General features: G+C 35.0%; 1 protein-coding gene and 2 pseudogenes across 2 annotated transcripts in view; 1 reads left to right on the forward strand and 2 right to left on the reverse strand.

Annotated features, from left to right (window-relative positions):
- TBC1D15 (TBC1 domain family member 15) overlaps positions 1-25,791 on the reverse strand; it is a 67,388-nt gene that overhangs the window by 17,375 nt on the left and 24,222 nt on the right. Inside the window, exons 4-11 of one of the 2 annotated variants that reach the window (XM_045829710.1) lie at positions 24,109-24,247; positions 20,422-20,632; positions 11,353-11,455; positions 10,344-10,394; positions 9,843-10,040; positions 7,323-7,451; positions 6,823-6,926; positions 4,900-4,994 (exon numbers count right to left, since the gene is read on the reverse strand). In XM_045829710.1, the coding sequence (XP_045685666.1) occupies positions 4,900-4,994; positions 6,823-6,926; positions 7,323-7,451; positions 9,843-10,040; positions 10,344-10,394; positions 11,353-11,455; positions 20,422-20,632; positions 24,109-24,247 (1,030 nt within the window). The remainder of the gene's footprint in view (positions 1-4,899; positions 4,995-6,822; positions 6,927-7,322; positions 7,452-9,842; positions 10,041-10,343; positions 10,395-11,352; positions 11,456-20,421; positions 20,633-24,108; positions 24,248-25,791) is intronic. The other variant, XM_045829711.1, reaches the window with a different exon arrangement.
- On the reverse strand, positions 6,426-6,640 carry LOC123812828 (annotated as a pseudogene).
- On the forward strand, positions 8,300-9,238 carry LOC123812827 (annotated as a pseudogene).

The raw sequence follows: 25,791 nt of genomic DNA on the forward strand, positions 1-25,791 counted from the left end.
TTAATATATTTGTTGATTATGATATTACAGTTGTCCCACTTCCCTCCCTTCACTCCCCTCCACCCTGTACACCCTCTCCCACCCATATCCCCCCTTTAGTCATGTCCATGTATCATACTTGTAAGTTCTTTAGCTTCTACATTTCCCATACTATTCTTACCCTCCCCCCGTCTATTTTCTACCTACAATCTATGCTACTTATTCTCTGTACCTTTTCCCCCTCTCTCCTCCTCCCACTCCCGTTGCTAACCCTCCATGTGATCTCCATTTCCGTGGTTCTGTTCCTGTTCTAGTTGTTTGCTTAGTTTCTTTTGGTTTTGCTTTAGGTGTGGTTGTTAATAATTGTGAGTTTGCTGTCATTTTACTATACATGTTTTTTATCTTCTTTTTCTTAGATAAGTCCCTTTAACATTTCATAAAATAAGGGCTTGGTGATGATGAACTCCTTCAATTTGACCTTATCTGAAAAGCACTTTATCTGCCCTTCCATTCTAAATGAAAGCTTTGCTGGATAGAGCAATCTGGGATGTAGGTCCTTGCCTTTCATAACTTGGAATACTTCTTTCCCAGCCCCTTCTTGCCTGCAAGGTCTCTTTTGAGAAATCAGCTGACAGTCTGATGGGAAGTCCTTTGTAGGTTACTGTCTCCTTATCTCTTGCTGCTTCTAGGATTCTCTTCTTCATTTTTACCTTGGCTAATGTAATTATGATGTGCCTTAGTGTGTTTCTTCTTGGGTCCAACTTCTTTGGGGCTCTCTGAGCTTCCTGGACTTCCTGGAAGTCTATTTCCTTTGCCAGAATGGGGAAGTTCTCATTTACTATTTGTTCAAATATGTGTTCAATCTGTTGCTTTACCTCTTCCCCTTCTGGTACCCCTACAATTCAGATGTTGGAACGTTTAAAGATGTCCTGGAGGTTCCTAAGCTTCTCCTCGTTTTTTTGAATTCTTATTTCTCCATTCTTTCCTGTTTGGTTCTTTCTTCCTTCTGGTCCACTCTATTGTTTTGAGGCCCAGTTTCCTTCCCATCACTATTGGTTCTCCATGCATCTTCCTTCATCTCTTTTATGGTAACCTGCATTTTTTCATGTTATTTGCGCCCAAAACAAACCAATTCTGTGAGCTTCCTGATCACCAGTGTTCTGAACTGTGCATCTGATAGATTGGCAATCTCTCGGTCACTCAAAAGGATGAGCCCTGGGGCACTAATCTGCTTTTCTGTTTGAGACATGTCGCTCCTGTTATGGTGAGGGGCAGAGCCTTAGGTGTTCACCAGGGCTGGGCACCCCAGTCGCTAGGTTGTGGCGTTGTATGTGGGGGTGGGGGCAGGAAGGAACAGTGGCGGTAGCTCTGCCCTCCCAGGATCCCAGGCCCCTCCCTGGGATCCTGGGCTGCTCGCTCTGCCCTGGTTCACAATCGCAGCCTCACTGGGTCCGCCAGTTGCCGCTCGCGTACTCAGGGTCCACCCGCTGCGACCTTGCACGCCCTGGATGGCCTACGGATGGCTCACGCGCTCCCCGTTGCCCTCTCCCAGACCCAAGCCCGGCTGCAGCTTGTCTCCGCCCCTCCTACCGGTCTGGATGAATGGGTCTACTTCAACTTCTTGGCTGTCCGACTTCCATTCAGATAAATTCTCTGTCAGTTCTGGGTGTTATTCCGCCTCTAAATTGTTGTTGTTCTAATCTTGGTTGTATGTGGAGGTACGGTGCGTCCACCTATGCCTCCATCTTGCCGGAAGTGGCAGGTACACTCTTAAATCACCCATCATGAAATGGGAAAATGTGTTAAAAGAGTTTTCAAAACAAATTCACTGAGCCAAACACAGCCTCTCACAACAATGCCAACTGGTACACTGATACAGATGGGTTCCTGGAACATTCACTTAGCAGGGCAAGCTGGTACTACAAGGTTCCCACCCTTCAGAAGATAATTCCAGGGTTTTGGGGGTCCCCCTGTCATATATTATTTATCTTTTTTACTGTCATTTCCCCCCCCACAGGAACAGAAGCTCCTTGAGGGCAAGAATTTTGCTTTGTTCCCTGATGCCTAGAGAAGAACCTACTACATAATAGGCATTGAGTAAATATTGAACAAATGTGGGAATGCTTAAAATAATCAGTGTGATTTTCAAAAAGATCCTTGGTGATTCTAATGGGCAGCCAAAGTTCGGAACCACTGCTCTAAGGACTGGCATTCCTGGGTCTTCTTATCCGTCTCTTTTTTTCTCTAGGTGATGACCTTTATTCCCATGGATAATTATACTGTAAATACCCAAACTATTCCAGATTATTCAATTAGCCACTTGACATTACATTTGTATGTCTCACCTTAAGGTACAGTACACATATACAACACCTAATTAAGTTTCACCATACCCCATTCTCCTCATCTCAGTAAGTGATACCACCCAACTGCCCAGTATCTCACATCAAAAAATGTAGTCCTATTCTTGATTTCTTTTTCCCCTTTATATCCCACATTTAATCAGAAGGTCTTCTTAATTCTATCACCAAAATAAATGTTGAATACATCTATTTCTCCACATCCCCACTAACCATCTCTTATTTGGAGTCATTTCTACTAATTGGTCTCCCTGTTCCTACTCTTAACCTTGATTTAATCCCTTTTCTACACAGAAGAAAAAATTAATTTTAAAATATAAATAAGATGGTCTTACTTAAAACGCTCCAATAGTTTCTCTTCATACTTACAATCCAACTTCTTGGCACAATCCACAAGGCCTAGAGCTTACCTGTGTATTTTCTAATAAAGTGAATTTATACCAAATAGGGAAAAAAAGTTTTTAATAATCTTTTCTAAAAAATACTTCTGGAAAATTATTATGGAAAAAGAATGCTTTGAAACCTACTTATGTATACTTCTGGTAGAAAGCATGGTATAGCTGAAAGGTCACTTCATTAAGATTTAGGTTTGATTATGAATGAGTATGGGCTATGGAACTAACAAAACAGATTACTAAAGACAATTTACTAACCTTTCCTGCACTTTAATTTTATTATCTGCTAAAGAGTGAGAAAATTATCTGCTAAAATATGTCTCAATTCAAATTACATTACAGGGATTTAAAACACCTAACTTTTCCTCCAATCTCCTAGAAAGAGTGAGAACAGGACACAAGAAAGATTGAGAGGATCAGAGCCATCATCATTGTTGCTTCACAAAAAGGGAAGAGGATCTGACACATGGAAAGAAAAGGATTAAAATACTGGATTAGCTGATCTCTAAGATTCCGTATGGTTCAAGTATTTCATGTCCAAGCAGGAAAAAGGAGTCTGTAATCATTTTCCCTAGTGAAACTGAAAACAGCAGAGGGCTTCAGTGGGCAACTTCAGATAATGCTATGCCTCAAGATCCCCCACCTTTTCCTTAGCAAGACAAAGAATAGTTTATTCTGCTGTAATTTATTTTCAGAAAAATAAAATTCTTTTCAATCGAAAGTACTATTGCTAAAAAGATCTCTACACTTGTCTTTTGTGTCCAAAAACTACCAAATCTGTCTATTATGTTGGGCTTTTAGGGATTTTCTTTTTCTTCCACGGGATGGTGGTGATAACCATGAGGGTATAAAAACATCCCTGTATCTTCACTCATAAAGCTATAGATAAACAAATCCAAATAAAATAACAGAATTTAAAAAATAAGTTCCACTATGATCCAAAGCTATCCTAAAATTACCTAGAGGTGAGGTAACAAGCCAGTTAAGAACACTAAAACTGGGTATTGTCCTATTAACCAGCTGACCTTGGGTAAGTCATTATGCTCTCAGTGCTTTAGCTTTCTTATCTATAAAATGGAGATTACGAACTGAAACTTTTCAGGTAAGACATGTACAGCAATAACTATGCTTTCCTTCAATAACGTATACCAACCTAGCCTTCACCCTAACAGCCAGATACCCCAGTACTCACTATTTGGAAATAAGTCTAACTTTCTTATGTAAATTCTATCATGCATTTCTTTTTTAGGGCTAAGTTATTCAATTAATAAAAACTGACAAAAACTTACTATCTATCGGGAGTCATTTATTTAATTAAAAAATGAAATACATGTGTATTTAGAAAAGGTCTGGAGGGATATAAACCAAAATCTATTAAACACAGTTATCTCTGGCCCTGGCTGGTTTGGCTTAGTAGGCTATAGCATCTCGTAATGGAAAGGGTCCAAGTTTGATACTGGTCTAGGCAGGTAAGGGAGGCAACCAATTGATGCTTCTCTGTTGTATCAATGTTTTTCTCTCCCTTTTTCTTTCTCTAAAAGCCATAAAAAAATGTCCTTAGGTGAGAATTAAAAAACAAAAGTTATTTCTGAATGACAGAAACAAACTTACTTTTATTTTCTTTTTGCTTATATACAGTTCCTTTTTAAATTTTTTATTTATTGATTTTACAGATAGGGAAGAAAGGAAAGAGAGCAAGAGAAATTGATTTGCTGTTCCATTCACTGATACAATCATTAGTTGACTCTCAAATGTGCCCTGAGCGGGGATTAAACCCACAACCATGGCTAATCGGGATGACGATCTAACCAACTGAGATACCCAGCCAGGGCCTTAATTTTTCTATGATAAACAAATTGTTTTTGAAATAAGGAAGCCAATTTTTAATGCAATTAATTCAGCAAGCAAATAAAGTTATTTTTACTAATTTACATTTTTAAATTGAAAATGAGATGTATTAGTACTTATTTATAAACTGACTGAATTCACACACCTATTTGAAGAGTTAACAGCCAAGAATAGTAAGCACACATACTAATGTAATCTCAAATTCTGAGTTCTCTTTTGATGCCCAACTCTGTAGCACATATATTCATTTCTTAAATCTTATCAAGATTTCAATGTAAAACTCTCTTGTGTACTTCCAAAATTAAGAAAAAAATTACCAATAAGACTTCTATAATCTCTTAACCTCGAATTTCTCTTCTCTTGTTCCTCGCTGACAGACTTCCACTGTAGTTTCATCCTGAAGTATTCATCACTACAGAACACAATGTTACATCAAAAACAGCTTACTTTACTTTGAACATTTAAAAAATTTAATTGAGCTTTTCTACAAACAATATAGCAACATATTTACAATGCTAGTGAGATTTAACTTTATAAATATGATACTAAAATGTTTAAAGTTATGAAAACAAAGGAAAAATAAAACCTTATACATGTCATAAACTTAGTTTAAAATATTCATTTAGGTATGACTATAAGGAAACAGTTACCTTAATCCTTAATATCATACTGAAAATTATTTCAGTCATTAAATATTTTAACCATGAAAGTTTCTAAATAATTGTAAATCTACACTTTGTTATTTTTTAAAATGTGACAAGGAGTTTACTGCAAACTTGTTAAAGTGAAAATGTCTCAGGACTGGTGAGTGTGCAGAGAAAGAATTGTCTGAGAATTTGAATATGCACATAATGATTAGGAGTGACCTTTAAATCAAAAGTTAGACTGATGAGTTGAAAATAAGAAGTGTACCTGGAAAGTTGTAGTTTTTCTTCTCAAATCTGAGAAATTGTTTTAAAATAGAAACACTCTTCCACAAAGAATGCAAGACCAGTTTATGTTACAAGAGCACAAGAAAAATTACTTAAATAACCTAAATAGCAAGTATATTTCTTATGAGCCAGTTTTATAATCTCCAAAGAATAATTCAAAAATGAATCAAGATGAACATTTTAAATTTTTTAATTTACTTATTTTAGGAAGAGGAATGGAGAGACAGAGAAATATCGAATTGTTTTTCCACTTATTCATGCATTCACTGGTTGATTCTTGTATGTGCCCTAATGAGAAATCAAACCCGCAACCTCAGTGTATTGGAATGATGTTCTAAACAACTGAGCTACCAGCTAGGACTGAATGAGATATATTTTAAAACCCAAATCTTACTAGTTATTTTTCAAGTATGCAATATGTTTTTACAAAGGGACTAAAACATTTTTTACCATCTTTCTACATATTCCGTAACATAACTGCAATGAGGGCTTTCTAATAAATGTTTCTAGTTTGAAATAACTATGGTGTTAATTTTTTTTTTAGACTATTACAAAAGTTCAATATAAAAATGCATGTACTGGCTAGTGTAGCTCAGTGGATTGAGTGCTGGCCTGAGAACTGAAAGGCTGTCACTTCGATTCCCAGTCAGGGCACATGCCTGGGTTGTGGGCCAGGTCCCCAGCTGGGGGCATGCAAGAGGAAACCAATGTATCTCTCACGATATAGCTCTCACACATCGATGTTTTTCTCTCTCTCTTTACCCCTTCCCCTATCTCTAAAAATAAATAAATAAAATCTTAAAAAAAAAAGAAAATGCATACGACTCAATTTTTATATTGTAGTAAAACAGGTGCTATGGAGAGGGGGGCATGTGGAAGCAGTTGGTTTCTCTGATGAACACAGCCATTCTTTATACTCTTTCAGAAGCTTCTAACATGATACAATTTTCTCGTATTACCACCATTCCAATATTGTTCTGTTGCCCATTAGTTGCCATCTCCCCTTTCATCTATCACAAGATTCCTAAAGGATCAAATCCTCTCAATATCCCTAGATGTATCTGCCACCATTTAATTTCAATGATACCTTCTTGCCCATAATATCTTTTAAGTTGGGAGGGTAAACTTTACTCTTGGTGTCTACTCAGCAATCTCAAAGATACCTCCAAATGGGATCTGTGGCATCCCTCACACTGGTGCTCGTAAGTCTTAAATTAAAAAGATAAAAATTATTTTCCCACCCTTTATTAATTTGTATGGGTGAGTTATTTGAATTTCTTAGATGAACATATAAAGACAATTACTTACGTTTTTTGTTTTTGTAATTGAGTTCTTTCCTCCTTGGTACTGTCCCAAGGAAAGTAACCCAGAAGAAATTTCCATGCTTGCTTTCTCAATGCATGACTCAGTCCCTGAAGAAAACATGTATATTAAACACATTCATGAAAAAGAATACTTTAAGTTCACAAAACTTGCAATTAAATAAACAGAAACACTAATATAGCTCAAACAATGCAGAGTATACAGTAGGATATACAGCAGACAGTAGGACTAAGTCTTTCAAAGCCCAATCATTAAACTACCACTGAGGTACATACATGTCTCCTTCACATAACTCATAAAATACCAAGTAAGGAAAGATACCTTTCCTTACACTTAATGGTCTTCCCCCACCTGACATCAGGGATTTTAAAGCAACATTTTTAAAAAAGTACTTTATTCCCCTTACCCTCCCCACAAAAAGAAAGAAAGAAAAAGAAAATTTGAATACCAGCAGTTTAAAATACAGTCCATTTTAAAGTACTTACCCCTCTAAATATCATCTGCTTCATACTATCTACATTTAAAATTCTTCCTTCAGAATCAATATTCTTAGTCCATTCTTCCACTGATACTGGCTCTCTCCTTTGAACAACAGGTCGTTCTCCCAAATCAATCTAAATTAGGAAGATAAGCAATAAGGAGTACACTTTTAGCCAGTGAAATGAAATCAAGATAATAGAAATTTAAAATACAGTTACTCAGAAATGTTCTAACATTATTAATATCTTCCCTTATTTTCCAATATTTATTTCATGAACTAAAACAGCTAGCATTCCATACATTTTTCCCTCCTATTAAACATACAAATAATGAGGTTATAAATTCAGAGATGGGAAATCATTTGCTATTTTGTGTTTCAGTTACGTAAGTGCAGAACAGTTAACATGTAAATTCTATAAGGGACCCTTCAAACTAAACGGTATGTTATATTATTAAAAAACAGTATTATCCCATTAATCATATTCTAAAATTAGCTTTTCTTCCAAACTAAAATTTGTAGCTCTCAGAATTGATTCATGACCCATTAACTCCACTGGATATTTTCTACAGTTTTTTATTCAATTAACAGATGTTGGTAATTTAAAAATGCCATTTACAAGATAAGCCCCTTAATTAAGTACCACAATTTAGGTATTTATAATGTTCTAACTATGTGCAGCCTAGCACTGCAGCAAATTTAAAAGTGTTTAGCATATACATGAAGATTTGTCATAATTCAGGGCCAAAGTCCATCTTATCTGAAAAAGAAAAGATTTCCATGAGAGTAAGAGCCTTGGAGTAGTAGTGTCCTATCTGTCTATGATATCTACTAAGAAAACACAAATTAGGAACAGAACTAGAGATAACATGCTAGGGTCAATATTTACTCACTGCTACGCACTCAATGAAACAACCAACCTGTTCATCATTATCAAAAGGTAATCAGATCAGTCCAATAAGAGAAACCATCTTGCAAAGAGAAATGGAATCCTAAGAGGAAATGGCAAGAAGCCTTTTAAAGACATATCTATGTCCCTAAGGACAAACTGCTACATCCAATGGGATTACTGTCCCTTTATAATACATCTCATGGCTTCCATGAGGAAAAATTAAAAACAAAACTTCAGCAGTTTCCTGGTGGATCCACTGACCTTCAGAAGCAAGACAATGGCACTGGCTTTTCTTACTCTGAATAATCCAAGTAAAAGGGATGATTTCTCAGCTGTTATGAGGGTACAACTTTTGGGAAAAGTGATTGAATAGGAAAGTTGAACAGAGGGGAAAGGTCTCACTATTTGTGGGGCAAAAAATACTTTCTTCTCAGGATCTGATCTGAATGCTGTGAAAGCACTACGAACTCCAGAGGATGGAGTGGCCTTATGTATGTTCGTTCAAAACACCTTAACAAGATTTATTGAGACTTCCTTTAAAAAGTGGTGTCCTGGATCAAGGTCGGGCACTGGGTGGAGGTGCAGAATTTATTACAGCACATAATTTCAGGTTAATGACTAGAGAGTTAGATCAGATTTGTTCAGAAGGAGATGTGTATAATACCAAGATGGGGCAGTACTACCTCACTGGATGAAATTATCAGTAGTGGATAGCTCTTAAGTGTTAAGTGTGGCCCTCAAACTGGATTCAAAGCAGGTTTTAGCTTTAAACTTAGGGATGGTTAAAGAGGTCTTGCAGTCTTCAGATGAAATTGAATATCCAGAAGACGCATAAGAGTGGCTAAAGTAGTTTACCAAAGGGCCACCGGAAGTAATCAGAGCTTTGAAAAGTTCTGGGTTTTTTTTTTTTTCAGTCAAAGAAGCTTTATTTCCAGAAGACTTTACAGACCAAAAAAGATCTTTTAAGAACAGTTTGGGGTGGACCCGCAAACTTAGAGGCTACTACTAAGAAAGGAAAACTTTGTAAATAGTTGTTTTTAAATATGGTGTACTATACCAACAATGGATAATATGCAAAATAGTTAAATATTAAATATGAATGTCAGAATTACTTCAAAGGGTACTACTAGTATCTGTGCCTGTTTTTAACAATTTTTTGAACACCTAAATTCTTTAGCATGCTTTTCAATATGCAGTAGTCCTTCCCCCCCATATCTACAAAGGATAGGTTCGATGACCCCCAGTGGATACTTAAAACCATGGATAGTACTGAACACTACATGTACTGTCTTCCTTTACTTACATGCCATTGATGAAGTTTAATTTCTAAATTAGGCATATTAAGAATTAACAATAACTAATAAAACAATTATTAACAGTAGAAAAAAGTAATCAAAGAAAAGAGATCCAACATTAATGAACAGAAAGTATAGGTAGTAATCAAAGAACAAACCAACAATTTGGTGGCCAGACAAGTGTTAGTTGTTAGATGTTAGCAAAAAGTTACAAGGAAAAAGGCAAATATAACCAAAATTGAGTTTCTATTGAGGTTCTATTTGTATAACATTCATAGATGTTTAAAAACATTCCTCCTGTTAAAATATAAGATTTACATGAATATAAATCTCCACTCACTCTTGTGATGACTTCAAATCCTGGTTCTTCTTGTTGATTTATCTTTAAACCTGGAATAGCATCACTAAGAAAATCTGCCATTTCTGAAGGCGGTCGTTGATGTGTAGAGGGATCGCTGCCTCTCAAACTATCAAAAATGTAGTTTGTAACTTTGGAAAATCCTACCATAGTTGCGGTATAAGGATCCTTTTTAATTTTCTATATAGTAGAAAAAATATTAGCATTATTAATTCAAATAAAGAATAAAAATACCTCATGAATGGGAAAAGGGGGAAAGTTTCTTAAAAGGGGAATAATCAGAACTAAAACAGTGTGTTCTAAGATTATCTTAAAATTTTATTTTTTTCTGAGAAGAAAAATTTTAAATTTCTCAGCCAATCTTTTCATTTGGTTAAAATAGTATATTAAATGGCAAATTAATGCTACTGATTGAGTTGCAGATAAACAAGTGATTTGCAGGCTTCGTTCAATCTGCACATCAGAAACATATGCAGTGCTTACTTGCCATTGGTGAATGGCCCACAACAGCTTTCTTCTGTCTAGCAGTCCTGCCTTCACAAAAAAATATATTTCTTGAAATGGATAGCACCATATGAGTCTAACAACAACATTTGGTAGCTAAGTTTAAAAGCTCACAATATTTAAATATTAGCTAATATTTTAATTTAATTATATGATTAGTAAACCGTGCTAATAAGAATAATTTGTTCTGGGCAGTGCTGTCCTGGAAAATAGCAAAAGGCTTTTCTATTGCTAGAGTTACTTCTAAATCCCAAACTGCCTGATTATTCATATTTAGCAAAAATAGTTTTCTTTAATGTTCATCTTTAAAATGATTATTTTGCACAATAGGAAAAATTGTTTCCTCACTTTTTACTTTAATCAGTGTTTAGCTCTCATCTTTTTCCCTTCTCTTACTACTCATCTCAGAACCAAGAACAGAGCACCTGAGAAAGAGTAAGCACTCAAAACATTTGAGGAATAAATAAGTTAATAATGAATGAATAAACCACCATTTTGTTAGTTTACATAGAAATCTGAATGAAAAATAAATTAACTTTTATTTTTATCTGTGTTAAGTGAACACTTTTAGTCAAATTCAAAAATACACTCAAATACTTTAAGGGGAATTAGACTCTACTTAAGTGAAAAATAAAAATTCAAACCACATTTTGCCTAAGTTTATCATTAATGAATTCAAGTGCCTTACAGAATGACCTTTCACTTAATCAATAAAAGCTATGATAATAAAAATCTGCTGATGTCCAATCTCAGTATAAAAGAAAACACTGCCTTAAGAGTAACTAAGAACCAAGGAAGCTTTTGAGTCTAACAAATAAGAAACATACTATTATTTCTATAAAATTAAAGAGGATAATTTTACAAATTTTACACACAGAGACATTTGCCTCATTCTGTATAATCTGAGAAAGCTGGGAGGCAGGGGGTATATAAAATAACGAAGACAGATTTACAAATGAACAATACAGGATAGATTTAAAAAACATACTTGAATTAAACCATATGCTGGTTCATCAAGAAGATTTTCGAAAGACTGTGAAAGACTCTTATTCGGACAATTCACAAGAAGTATTCTTTTATCCTGTGGAGATCTGTAATAAAAAGAAGAAATGTGTTGAAAATACTAGCAAATTGTATCAATTACCACCTGAATAACTACTAATACATAGTTACTTTTCCTTAACAAAAACAGAAAACTTAAATGTCCAGTTTAAGAACTGTTTCCCATTTATGCAATAGTAACAAGTACTTAGGAACTACCTTGAGTTCCAAAAGTACATGAAACATGAAATATTAAATTAACAAATATGAAAGGGTTCAAGTATATTTTTGTTCTAGGCAAAGCCAAGGGTACTAAATTGTAATGAACTTAAATTCTTGTTTAGAATTATAAATAGTAGGAAACCTGGTGGGGGGGCAATAGTGGGGGGAAAACACAGACAACTGTAATTGAACAATAGTAAAGTAATTAAAAAAAAAGAAAAGAAAACCTTGCTTGGCAGTATTGTATATAAGATATTAAAAATGCAAGATAAGACTTCCAGCCAAGATGGAGGCACAAGTATACACTTTACTTCCTTGCACAACCAAAAGAGGACAACAAATTTAAAAACAAAAAATAACCAGAACTGCCAGAAAAATCAAACTGTATGGAAGTCTAACAATCAAGGAGTTAAAGAAGAAACATTCATTAAGATTGATAGGAGGGACAGAGATGGGCAGCCAGGGCAGAAAGAACCCGGGGCAAGGCAGCAGCAGCTGGAGGACCAGGCAGTCCCACATTTAAGTGAGGATAAACCGGGAGGAGCAAATGAGGAACAAGACAGACCGCAAACCCAGGGTTCCAGCACAGGAAAAGAAAGCCTCAAAACCTCTGGCTGTAGAATCCTGTGAGTGGGCTGTGGGAGAAACTCCCAGCCTCACAGGACAGTTCCCTGGAGAGACCTACACAGTGCTAGAACATACACAAACCCACCCACCCACCCGGGAATCAGCACCAGAAGGGCCCAATTTCCTTGTGGGTAGCAGGGGAAGTGACTGAAAGTCACCGAGAGCTGAGCAAACAGCACTGTTCCCTCAGACCTCTCCCCAACATACAGCACCACTTCACATTGATGTGGGTTGCCCGCCCTGGCAAATACCTAAGGCTCCACCCCTTAGAAGATAGCAGATGCACAGAGACAAAGAAATATGGCCCAAATGAAAGAACATATCAAAAATACAAACATAAAGCAATGAAGAGATAGCCAACCTATCAGATGCAGAGTTCAAAACACTAGTAATCAGGATGTTCACAAAGCAGTTGAGTATGGTCACAAAATAAAGGAAGAAGTGAAAGCTATGTGAAGTGAAATAAAGGAAAATGTACAAGGAACCAACAGTGATGGGAAGGAAACCGGGACTCAAATCAACAATTTGGACAAGAAGGAAGAAATAAACATTCAACCAAAACAGAATGAACAAACAAGAATTTAAAAAAAAATGAGGAGAGGCTTAGCAACCTCTGGGAGAACTTTAAACATTCCAATATCCAAATCATAGCGGTACCAGAAGGAGAAGATGAAGACCAAGAAATTGAAAACTTATCTGAAAACATAATGAAGGAGAACTTCCCCAATTTGGCAAAGGAAATAGACTTCCAAGAAGTCCAGGAAGCTCAGAGAGTCCCAAAGAAGTTGGACCCAATGAAGTACTCACCAAGGCATATCATAATTACATTGCCCTAAATTAAAGATAAGGACAGAATCTTAAAAACAGCAAGAGAAAAGGATACAGTTACCTAACTAGAGTTCCCATAAGACTATCAGCTGATTTCTCAAAAGAGACCTTACAGGCAAGAAAGGGCTGGAAAGAAGTATTCCAAGTCATGAAAGGCAAGGACCTACATCCAAGATTATTCTGTTCTATCCAGCAAAGCTTTCATTTAGAATGGAAGGACAGATAAAGTGCTTCCCAGATAAGGTCAAGTTAATGGAGTTCATCATCATTAAGCCCTTATATGAAATGTTAAAGGGACTTATCTAAGAAAAAGATGATGATCAAAAATATGAACAGTAAAATGACAACAAACTCACAACTATCAAGAACTGAACCCAAAACAAAAACAAACTAAGCAAACAACTAGAACAGGAACAGAATTACAGAAGTGGAGATCACATGGAGGGTTATCAGCAAGGAGGGGGAGGGGGGAAAACAGGGGTAAAGGTACTGGGAATAAGAAGCACAAATGGTAGGTACAAAATAGAGTGAGGTTAAGAATAGTATAGGAAATGGAGAAGCCAAAGAACTTATATGTATGACCCATGGACACGAACTAAGGCGAGGGGGATGCTGGAGGGAGGGGGTATGCAGGGTGGAAGAGAATAAAGGGGAGAAATAAATGGGACAACTGTAATAGCATAATCAATAAAATACGCTTAAAAAAATTTTTAAATTCTAGTTCTGACACACAAAAAATACAATATACAATAGATTAATTATCTGTTAAAGATCATTAATCATGCTCACCATAATTATTAAGAGAGACAAACATATTTAAGGTTATAACATACAGTCCAGTACTAATATTTTTTAGTTCTTGTTTATCAAACTTTACACACAAGTTTTTCCCCACATTTCTTTACAGCTACAGAACAAATAAAATTCATTCCAAATAGACAGATGTCTAACTTCAAGTAATCAGATGAACTATCCATTTCTTCTATTCAGTAAGTTTGATAACTTAGCTATAATGAACCCGCAAGTTTTGTGTTTAAAATAAAAATTAAATGTTATTTTGCTGATATCTATTTCTAGTTTATTATAAATGCTTGAGATAAAAACTTTAATAACAGTTATCTCCTCCCAATTCTCACATAACAGGATGCAATAGCAATGGAAGGGGAGTATGAAATCCAAAAGAGTATCTTATTCTTAGATATTCAGAAACAGTACTTAATCTACAGAGACAACAGGAGCTTTAAGCCCCTTGGTTTTTTAAAAGTAGCTGAGGTTGAGTCATTTGAAGGAGGGGGAAAAATCACTTTAAAATATTCAACTTTCATTAAACACCATTTTTTCTGAACACTTACGGGGTCATACTTTATATGACAACCTAGAGGTTCTCACAATATATTTTTATAAATGATGGATCAACTTTTAAGTGTAGCACGAGAACAACTAATATAGACAACATAGTTTTTCCTAGCACAGTGCTGCTGGCATAGTAGTTATTACTTTTGTTTCTAACAATAAATTAAGTCCAATTATTTCTTTAAAATCCAAATAAAAATTGGTCATGAAAGTCGAAACACTGGCTATGTGTGGAGAAGGGGAACAAATATACAGCCTTCAACTATCTCAACTCAGATCACTGTTACAGCTACAAACCTAAAGCTGTAGCCAGGAAATTGTAGAAGGGAAAAAATGACTGCCCAACAAACAAGGAACCACAGATACTTTTTTGAAAGGAAGGAGTTTTTTTATACCCAATGCTCTATGAAGAGGGGCCAGGAGAAGCTTCAGGAGGAGAAATATAAGAAATATAAGACTTAGTTGACTCTAAAGAAATCAACAAAATACTTTTTTAAAGTACATGAGTCAAAACGCAAGTAGTATATTGGTAGGCAATTGCAGAGCTCATGAAAAAGAGGGTTGGCATTCTAAATATTATTACATTTCCACCTGTAGGTTATCACATTTAAGGGAAGATTAAATATTATAGATGTATAAATATTATATTTATGTATTTTGGGACTATTATGGGTTCTAGGAAGTTGATCTCTCATGACAACATTATTCAAGACTTTCAAACTCATTGCAGTATTAAGACAAAACTTTTAATGATACTAATATTAGCAATTCTATTACAGCCTACTACTAAAGGGCTTTAAAAAAACCATAGTCTAGTATTACAACTACTGAAGCATATCTCCTAAAAATTCACAAGTACTTCCCAGGCTTTTGAGGGATCCTCTCCCAAAGACCTCAGCATAAATTCAGAAATTATAAGAATTTAAGAATGTGTGTGTAGAGATGCAGAAGTAACTATTTTATATCACTACTGAGAATTACCAAAATGTAAAGCTAAAGCAATAAAAATTTCATTGCAAAATTAACCAATCAGGAAGATCACTAAAGTGTACATAATATTTACAACAAAACTATATATATGATTTGCTCATACAAGGTGGGGTAGAAATAGGTTTACAGCTGTGGGTACACAAGAGTTTATTCTGTATTATTATTTATTAATTGTATTTTCCATATTAACAACTCTTTCCATATGAGAGATACATATCTCTCACAGGAAATAAATGAGGGTATGTAACCTAATCTTGTAAACAGCTGGTACAACGAATTTGGCCTTTAGGAAGAATATTTCACTGCTTGGCTATTTATTTATGTATTGATGTAAAAATGGTCCGATACACAATATAATTTTTAAGTGTTTTTCGAAGATTTTATTTATTTTTAGAGGCAGGGGAAGGGAATAAAAAAGAGAGGAAGAGAAACATCAATGTGTGGTTGCCTCTCGTGCACTCCCTCCTACTGGGGACCTGGCCTGCAGCCCAGGTATGAGCCCTGACTTGGAACTGAACTGGCAACCCTTTTGTTTGAAGGCCAGCACTCAATCCACTGCGCTACACCAGCCAGGGTGAATACACAATATAATTTTAGTGGAAACAATAACCTTGATTCATATCCTAACAACCAACTTGGCTCCAGAAAGGTAACAAAAACGTATTCGCAGCTCATTCTTTTACCCATCTGTATGGTCATACCTTTAAATTCATTTGGGGAAGTATTAGGAAGACAACATGGCCAAAGATGCAAGCCCCACATTCTTCAGTTTACATTAATCAGAGAAAAAAATAACATGGTCTGACTAATTTTTCCTCTATTGGTTTTGAACTCAGAAGAAGACAAGGAGGGAGTATCCTGGCATAGACTGGCTGGCATCCCAGTGAGGCTGCTTAAACCAAGGTTTTCTTCCTAGACTGATTCTTCCTCCTTTTGGTCTCTGTAATAATCTCTAACCACAGAAATATGACTCTAGAAACATCATTTTCCTTAGGATAACTACTACAGTGACAGGAAATGAAAGCACATGGCTCACACCCAGTTAAAAAAAATGGGAGGGGGGTACCTGGTGATTTTTATTTCTTTGGACTTTAACTTAATTGGGAATTCCATTTATTTGGATAATAACTAATGAACATAAAGAATAATGGACTTTAATATCTCCCTAAGAACCTGATAATGGCTTACACCAATTTGAGACTTCTTTTATATTGCTGACTGCTTGTCTGGATTATCTACATTCTAACACTTGGACTCAGCATATAATCTCTGGTGAACTATTAAGGCTCATTGTAATTGGTCATAATTTATGATGGGAAAGAGAACAGGGAATGCTAATTTTCAGCTAATTTAACTCCAAGGACAGAGGAGCCATGGAGTTAAAATACCTGATGTACTATTCGTATACATATAAACCCTTCAGGGGGCAATGAGTAAACTGACCCCCACTATCACAAGAGAATACACAATGGAGGAGTGCCTGGTATTGGGGTGAGCTTTTGAATGACTTACTTTAACAGCTATCTCCTCACCACAAAATAGCCACATCCCTGATTGACCAGATACTTAATGATAAAGCCCAATGGAAAAAGACAAGAGAATGGGGAAGAGACCAGAGAACAAAGTGTAAGGTTAGTCTCCTCTGCTTTTTCCCAATGGAAAAAGACAAGAGAATGGGGAAGAGACCAGAGAACAAAGTGTAAGGTTAGTCTCCTCTAACGACCAGGTCGTTAAAGACTGCAATTAATCAGATATGCTCACAGAGTGTCCCATTTTATTCTCTGCTTACTTAATCTCATTTTCTCTCAGGGCTTCAATTACTACAGACACAAAAAATTATTATGTATGTTATCTTATTATCTTATATGCTCTCATAATGCTATATGTCTCTTATCCAACAAACTTACTACAGCTGAAAATTTACACGTATTTATATAACCAATGTTAGTCTCTCCTACAATAGTACAAACTCCCTGAAGGCAGGGTTCATATCTCTTTTTATTATTGCTCTCTTTCCAGAACTTGGCATACCTCAAAATAAATTAGTTGTTGAATAAAAAAATAGGAGGAGAAAGGAACACCATTCCCAAAATTTCGTGTTTCCAAATGGAAATATGCACTTGTTCTAAAGAAACTCTTTCCTCACAGGGACACATCTGATTACCAAGATCAGGAAAGAGTAAGGTGGATGCCTAACATAATCCCACCCAGCCCTGTCCTACTCTTTGATCTGCCTGCCAACAGAAAAAGTGGTCTCTAGTCTACTCTCATTCCCATTGTAAGTGTTCTGTCCTCACCAGGGAGACCTGCAGTTGCCCAAACGTGACAAAAACTGGTTGACTTCAAAACAAACTCAAGGGGAATTAGTATGATACTACATATCTAAGCCTCACCAAAAATGGTAATATTTTTATCACCAATTGTCTGATTTTCATATTTACTTCTCAATTATTTACAAATGCAGGACAGAAAAAGTTGCACTTAGAGCCCTCATTAAAACACCACCAGCGCACATTCAAGCTACACAATACATTATAACGTGATTGCTGTACATCCTTGAACCCATCCAGGATAGAAAACTCCTACCTCTCGAACTGAAATCTGTTTCCTTCTATTTTTCTCTTCGGAGTCACACAAAACAAATATATGACTTACTTCTTATAACAACCCTTTAAATTTATTTGTAAAAGTAACATACCATTTATTCATTCAACTAAGATTTACTGTGCAGATATGTGTTATACACTGTGGCTAGGAACAATGTAAATAAGACAGAAGCATCCCTGTCTTTATGGACTTACATTCTAGAGCAAAATATTAAAAAAGAGACAAAATTAGTTTATTCTGTTAAGGGCCATGAAGGAAGCTAACAAAGGACTGAGACAGTGAAAAGGAATGGGCATGGGAACCCACAGATAATGGGAGAGAAGGCATCCAGGAAAGACCCTCGAGGAAATGCCATTAAACTGAAACCTCCACAATCAGAAATTGAAAAAAATACTCCACATAAAAGAAACGGCACATGTAATGACCCTAAGGCAAGAAAGCATTGAGTGTTTTAGGAACTGAAAGAAAACCATGTGGCTAGACTACATAAGAGAATAGTGTGAGATGAGGTTTAAGAGATGAACAGAACTAAGATAGGGCAGGAAGTTTGGCTTTTATTTAATGCTACACCAAAACTCTTCTTCAAGTTAAATTGTCACATCCTTCTAATGTTTTTCATGATAACATTTTAATTCTCTCATTACACTAGTCATATTTTCTGTGTAGTATAGTTAGTCTAACACACTTAAAATGCAATGCTTAAAACTAATTCTCCAGAGCATGATCTCACCAGTGAAGATAAAGAGGTTCTACTTCATCCTTGATACTATGTTTTATTCAAGAGTCTCAGATGGAGTGAGCCCTTTTATGCCTGTTACATCACAACACTGATTAACATTGAACTAAAACCCCAAGTCTTTAATACCTGCTATTCAGACAGCCAAACCTTCTGCCTCAATCATGACAATGCCCCTCCTGAAATCAACTTAACCCCTTGGGTGGTAGCCTATTCACAACTTCTCACTTGAAGTTCAAGATCCAAACACTACCAATCGGGCCAGACTTTCTTATGGTTAATGGTACTGATCAGCATACCTAATGCCAGCCAGAAGTGATCAACACAATAGGGGAATAATATCATTCGAGAAAACACAAAGAACACAACATCAATGTCTTCCAAGTTTTGGATCACTCCTAACTTAAATAATCTAAATTTAGATATGATAAAGTAAAAGCATTTTTCTATTTTCTATTATAAAGTGAGGACATTATTATTGAAGTTATCAATCATCCCTTCAGTTCCCCAATCTAAAAAATCTCAACTTCCTTCTTTTCGCCTCTACATATCCAGTCACAAACTCCAACCCTAAACACCTGTCTAACACTTCCATCTTTCTTGTCACCCTCCTATTTCATGCCATTATAATCTCATCTGGATGACTGGAACAACTTGCTAATGTAATTTACAAGCTCCTTCATGTTCTGGCCTTTTCCCAGCTCTTTGGTCTAATCTCTGCATTTGGTACCCTCCGTTCCACCACTATGCAAGCCTATGATATTCGATTACTGTTCTGATATTACATCACGTTTTACATTCTTTCCTTTATCTAAAACATCTCTCCCTCTTAATATTTCCTTCCCTTTCATGCTAATGTTCACTCATTTACCAGGTCTGAATTTAGATGTCACTTCCTCAGAAGGTATTCCCTGACTCCTACCCAATCTGCAGTATGAATGAGGTACCCTTCCTCTCTTCCTGGGATATCCCAAAGTACCTTGTACCTCCTCCATCTTAGGTCCTGAATTTTAATGCCATTTAGTGGTCGGCATCCTTCACAAGGATGGAAACTTTCAGATATCCAGAAATGTGCCTGTTTTGTTCACTACTAAATATCAAGCAACTAGCACAGTGCTCCGAACATAACTGATACCCAAAATATATTTGATGACAGTGAAAGCAAGAGAGACTATATGTATACAAAGGCACACAGATGAATAAATGTAAGATACAAGATTTCTGTAAAATGAGGAAGCCCTGCCTGCCATACTTATAATTATAAGGGGCTTAAACTTAAGGGCCCAACTTAAAGTTTGCAACACTTCAAATAAAATTCAATGTGTAATACAAACTACATAATAAAAGGTAAATTTGGTAAATAACTAATCCATAAGTTATTGATGTATCATCACTCATTTAAATGTGTATAAAATATTAGAACACTCTTTTCTTTAAACAGTAATAAGGTGATAGGTAGCTGATACAAATTACTCAAGTGACAAAATTTTATGCAATTATTCATCCAAAGCAGTCACATCTCAGAAAAATAAAAACTGCTTGTGCCCTGATTCACACACAGGTTACGGATACCCAATGACAAGTAAAAATAGTTTGTCTTGGGACCAACACAACAATTCAATTTTAATAAGTAGAAAATAATTTGATACTTACTCACACAATACCACATATTTTTCAAGAGAGTCAATCAGTAGTTTGCTATCTCCTTGATGAAAGTGCAGAGCAGGAAGAACGACATCATCCTTTAGACAGAATACCAAATATGACCAGCCCATGCCCTCTTTGCTTTGCTTGATTGATTTCAGGTCTGTCAAACTGAACAGGAATGACCATTTGCTTTTCCCATTTCTATGACTTGGAGTATCTTAAAAACAAGAAAGTGGGGCAAAAATTTTTTTTCACCTTTTTAAAAGGTACTGACAATGATCTTCATGATTGCCTAACAGAAATTTGTTGACCCTGGGGTATGACTATTCCATTATCACTATGGCTTCCACCTGTATTAAAAATGGCATCATAGTTTTTAAAAGAATAATTTTTAAAATAATGATCCTACTGCATACAAATTTGAACGGCTATCCATATTTAAATATAAGCTTTGCCCAAAATGAACACAGTTTTGAAAGCAGGATGGCTGGTTTGAAATTGCAGTACCACCACCTTGCAAACTGAATAATCAGAGTAAATAACTGAACTTTTCTGAGCCTCCATTTCTTCATCTATAAAATGGAGATAATTATACTTACCTCCCAATGTTATTCTAAGAATTAAGACATATAGTACTTGTCAACTAACTAGATACAGTGTAAAATATACAGTAAATACTCAAAAAATGTTCATGTTTTCCAGTCTCTCCAAATATGAATGGTAATGATGCTCTTGGACAGTCATTTAAAACAAAAAGCAAAAACAAAACCTTTATTTCCCTCACTTCCTTTCACAATTATTTCTACTACATTACACTGAATGTGGGTAAGTATACCAGCAAAAAAATTACATTGGAGTAAATGAACTATTTTTTTATGAAAACTCCAAAGAACAGTGGAGAACTACAAGTGAAAAGATCACTAAGCTGTGAATGCTTCAAAAAGAATGAGTACATTAAATCTTCCTGCTAAATCAATCTTTCACTAAATTAAGACCTCAGTTCAAACCAAACTACAGTTATGTAAAAATAAAGCATTTTCTGAGTTTGTGGTCTGTTTACAGAAGCCTTAAATCCTAGGTGTGTGAACAGTATCATAATTGATAACAAGCAACTTAAAGATTACCTAAATAAAAATTTAGAGAATGGGAAAACGTTATGTTTCTCTCATTAATGCATATACTTTCTAATCTGTTTATAATTTCTAATCATTTTAATATTTTAACTTAGACATAAGCATGTCATATCTCTGAAATTTTAAAAAACCTTTTCCCTAATATTATTTCCTAAGAAGTGTCATACTATTCTGCTATTCAAGATCTTCACTAATTCTGTCCCATACTGTCAGTTCTACAAAGATAAACTGCACAGGTGATATATGCTTCTAGAACTCGACCAAAGCACAGGTCAACTGGTATTAACCTGCATGTGTATCACCTTCTTATATAGTGAGGAACACTATAGCTCCATCACCTCAAAAGATCTTTTAAACTGACACAAAGAAATCTATAACTTACAGAAATCTCTACCTGTAAGGAATACAGGCACCATTACTATTTCATGGACACTCTAGCTAAAGTATCCTTTCAAAAGAACCCCAGAAAGGCTAAAGCCAACACACCAGTTCAAACGGTGAACTCATATGTAAGGCTGGAACTAGGTTAAATGCCATGTTCCCACTTGGCTACTACACATCATGTTTTAATGGAATTTATATAGAGTTTATAATACTACTACGAGCTAAAATCAAAACGAGAACAATTCTACAATTGCAACATCTTCATGAATCATTTAAGTGTGAATATACTTGGACTACCTAGAAAGGATACATACTATTATATGATCTGCAAAGACCAAGAATATTTTCATAGCAAAAGAATAATGAATAATTAGATATAAACAATTCTTTATATAAAACTCTTAAATTATCAAAAAGTGTTTAACCCAAATTAATGTAAGAAAATCATGTGGAGAATATTAAATAATAAATGCAGGTTATATGAATCATCAGGAGGGAATTTGTACATTTTCAAAAGCAAAAATTTTACACAGATTTTCCCTCATTAACGAGAGAGACACATTACATATTAAATAAAACAGAAAATGCCTCACACGTTTCCTTACTTCAAGTGCTGATAAATGATGAAAGAAACACTTCAAGTCAATTCTAGACATCCCTTTAATAGAATGTAAGCTTCATGAGAACAGGAACTTTATCTTGTTTACAACTATATCTCCAGGAGCTAGAAGAGTGACTACATGCAATCAGTACTCAAAATGCTTGGAATAAATGAATAATCTAATATCAAGGCAACATGAAAGTAATCTTCAATTTAATCTATCACTAATCACTAACCAGAAACAGAAATGGTTACAAAAGAAAAACTAACAAAAACCAAGAGTTAGCTAAAATTTTCTTCTTTATCCTTAAACAAAATTAGTTCTGATGAACTTATGTTACCAAATACATATGAAAAACATCTCCAACACACTGAATTAATATCAACATGACATAAAGAAATCTAGGTTCACGTTTACGGAATCCCAGCAGTCTGTTGTTCTGGGAATATATATTTTCAAAACATTTGATCTGGTACATAAAAACAAAGACTTAGCAGTAGAAACTCTTAAGAAATATAAAGTTAAATAAGTCCTTGATAGTCAATTTTTTAAAGGTTTGTCCCAAGTTTTCTTTGTGAATCACCAGAGTTAAAAAAAAAGATAATTAATGAGAAATTTATTTGAAAAAATGCTATTTAAAAATATGAAAATGTTTCATAATGGCATCTTGTGAATTACAATTTACTTAATTGCCACTGTTTCGGAGAAATGATACAGTTCAAAACACAACTATTATATATGAGAATTATTCCCAAGGCCACGTATAAAAATAAAATCTACTTAGTAACAATGTTGTATAAATGTAGCAAAACATATTCCAGTAAGTTCTGGCCAGCTTTTTTGAATCTCATAAACATGGATGAATTCCTATATTCAACCAAAATCATTAAAGAGTTAAAATATACTTTTCATTATAAAATACAAAGAAATCAATAGGAAAAGACATTTTAACTCTACACAACTGTTTAATGTTTTTGAAAGCTCAATCACAAATAACCTGGCTACATCACAAATGGGCTAGCTAGATCATACTTGGGGTAGTACATGTATTCTATCAGGCTGCTAGCTTGGCTTTTTGTTGTTATTGTAGTATACGTGCAGATAATTCTCGCACAGCAAATACAAATTTAACTATATATAAAGGAGGAGAGTCACTGAACTTGTATAAAGGGGAGATTGCAATGAGCTTTGAAGATCCCAGTAAACACTGAAATTAGATGGTTTAGTGGTATACACCGTCTCCCCCTGGTGCTTCAGAATAAAATAACATTATTTTTTATTCTTCTAGATTAAGAAAAAAGTGCATGAGAGAAAGCCAAAGCAATTTTCTAAAGTGTTTCTATTTTCTGCCATTAATAACTACACTATAGAAAAAGTTTTTGAAAGCCTTTTTTCATGAAGTCACAACCAATAAAACAACAGAGATGAATAGAGAATATAACTAAAAAATTATGAGTTATATGTATCAACCAAAGCATCCTTTATTTCTGAGGAATCTGAAAGAATTGCTTTGCACTTTTGTTTACATTATATTGCAGCAATCAGTTTAAGATTCCAAAAGATTTAATTCATACCTCCACTGGTATGTGGTTTCCTTTTAAATGAAACTGTATTAACCATGTCCCACTCTGCTTCATAACTGTTCACATGTTCCGGTCCTCGATGAGCTCTTTCTTTTGGGGCCTGGGTCCATTCTACAACTGAACTGGAGTCCTAAAATAATTACAACACATAAAATATTTAGGGACTAAGAGTAGAATTTAATTTCAATCAGTTAACATATTCTCAGCATTTATATAAATTAAGTTTGTATACTGTGGCAGGTATCACCAGTGGAAACAAGAAACACTATTTCCTATCATTTTCTCCCTTTCCCATCTTTACCAAAAACATAAGAAAAGCTTACCCAGATTCCTTTCAGTTAGGGTTGTCAATGAAATATGAGTAGAAGTCAACTGCAGAACTTCTGGAAATGCTTTTGCTTTCCTAATGCAAGGCTCATCCCTTCCCCCTTTTCACTGCTTTCAATGCAGCTGTGTTACTTAAAAATATAGCTGCCATCTTCTAACCATGAGGGAAAAAAGCAAGAGATCCACAGGTAAATAGCTCCAAGTCTTCAGACTTCTGGTTGAGGAAAATAGCTAATGGGAGGTATTTGCATATTTCCCTAAATCAAAATTAGCTAAAAGCTACAAAAAACATATCCAAACGTATAGTACTACAGGATATTTCATTTAAAAAGAGGATAAAACCAAAAGTCTAAAATGCAATGGGAACAATTTGACTAAATCAAAAAATTTAATTTCTATACAGCAAAAGATACCACACATGTGTAAAAGAATGGGTGAAAATATTTCCAAAATATATAGTAGATGACATAAAAACACCCAGAATACAAAAACAACTCCTACCAATTTATTCAGAAATCAACAAATAGAAATTATTTATTTAGAAATATCAAAAGAGAAAAGCAAAGGGTATGAACAAGCAAGTCAAAGAAGAAATATGAAGTAACTAATATATAGGAAGATGTCCAATTTCCAAAACAGTAAAACAAAAGCAAGTTAAGATGAATTTCAATTCTTTGGCCCTATTCAATTAAAAAACAAAAATACAAAAGACAGTGTGAGGAATGCTACCCCACACTGTGATGACAGTACTTACTCCCAAAGGCAATTCAGATAAACATTAAAATTCAAAATAGCATGTGTTTTACCACAATAATTCTCTTTTCATCGTCTACCCCACAGAAATACTAACATGCAAATACAAGAATTTTCATTACAGCATTGTTTGTAAAAGTAAAAGAAAATTGCAAATTCCTAATATACATCAATGAAGAAATGAGTAAATAAGCTAGGGGGTTATCCGTGAAATACTAAGCAGTAGTTTAAGGACTGATATGTTAATATTTATATATGTTCAATATGTAACAGTAAATAAAAATGTTGTCACAATGTGTGCAATATAACAATTGCATGTATACATGTAATTAGAAGCACAGATGAGAGAACTAGAGGAAAACTGATAAATTCTCAAAAGACAATACACTAAAAAACAGGGACAGATGAAGGACAGGGTTCTAATCAAGCAGAACTACTTCAACTTTCTATTATTTGAATTTTTACAAGAATGTATTCATGTATTGCTAGCATCGATCTTTTCTTTTTAAAGAGGGAAAAAAACTGTAGGAGTGAGAAGATATTATAAAGGCACAGGAAAAAAATAGTAAGAATAGATAGAGACTGAAAAATTTG

This window comes from Phyllostomus hastatus, unplaced genomic scaffold (genome assembly GCF_019186645.2).
Source record: "Phyllostomus hastatus isolate PE091 unplaced genomic scaffold, TTU_PhHast_1.1 phas_scaffold_93, whole genome shotgun sequence".
In the NCBI taxonomy this organism is placed as follows: domain Eukaryota; kingdom Metazoa; phylum Chordata; class Mammalia; order Chiroptera; family Phyllostomidae; genus Phyllostomus; species Phyllostomus hastatus.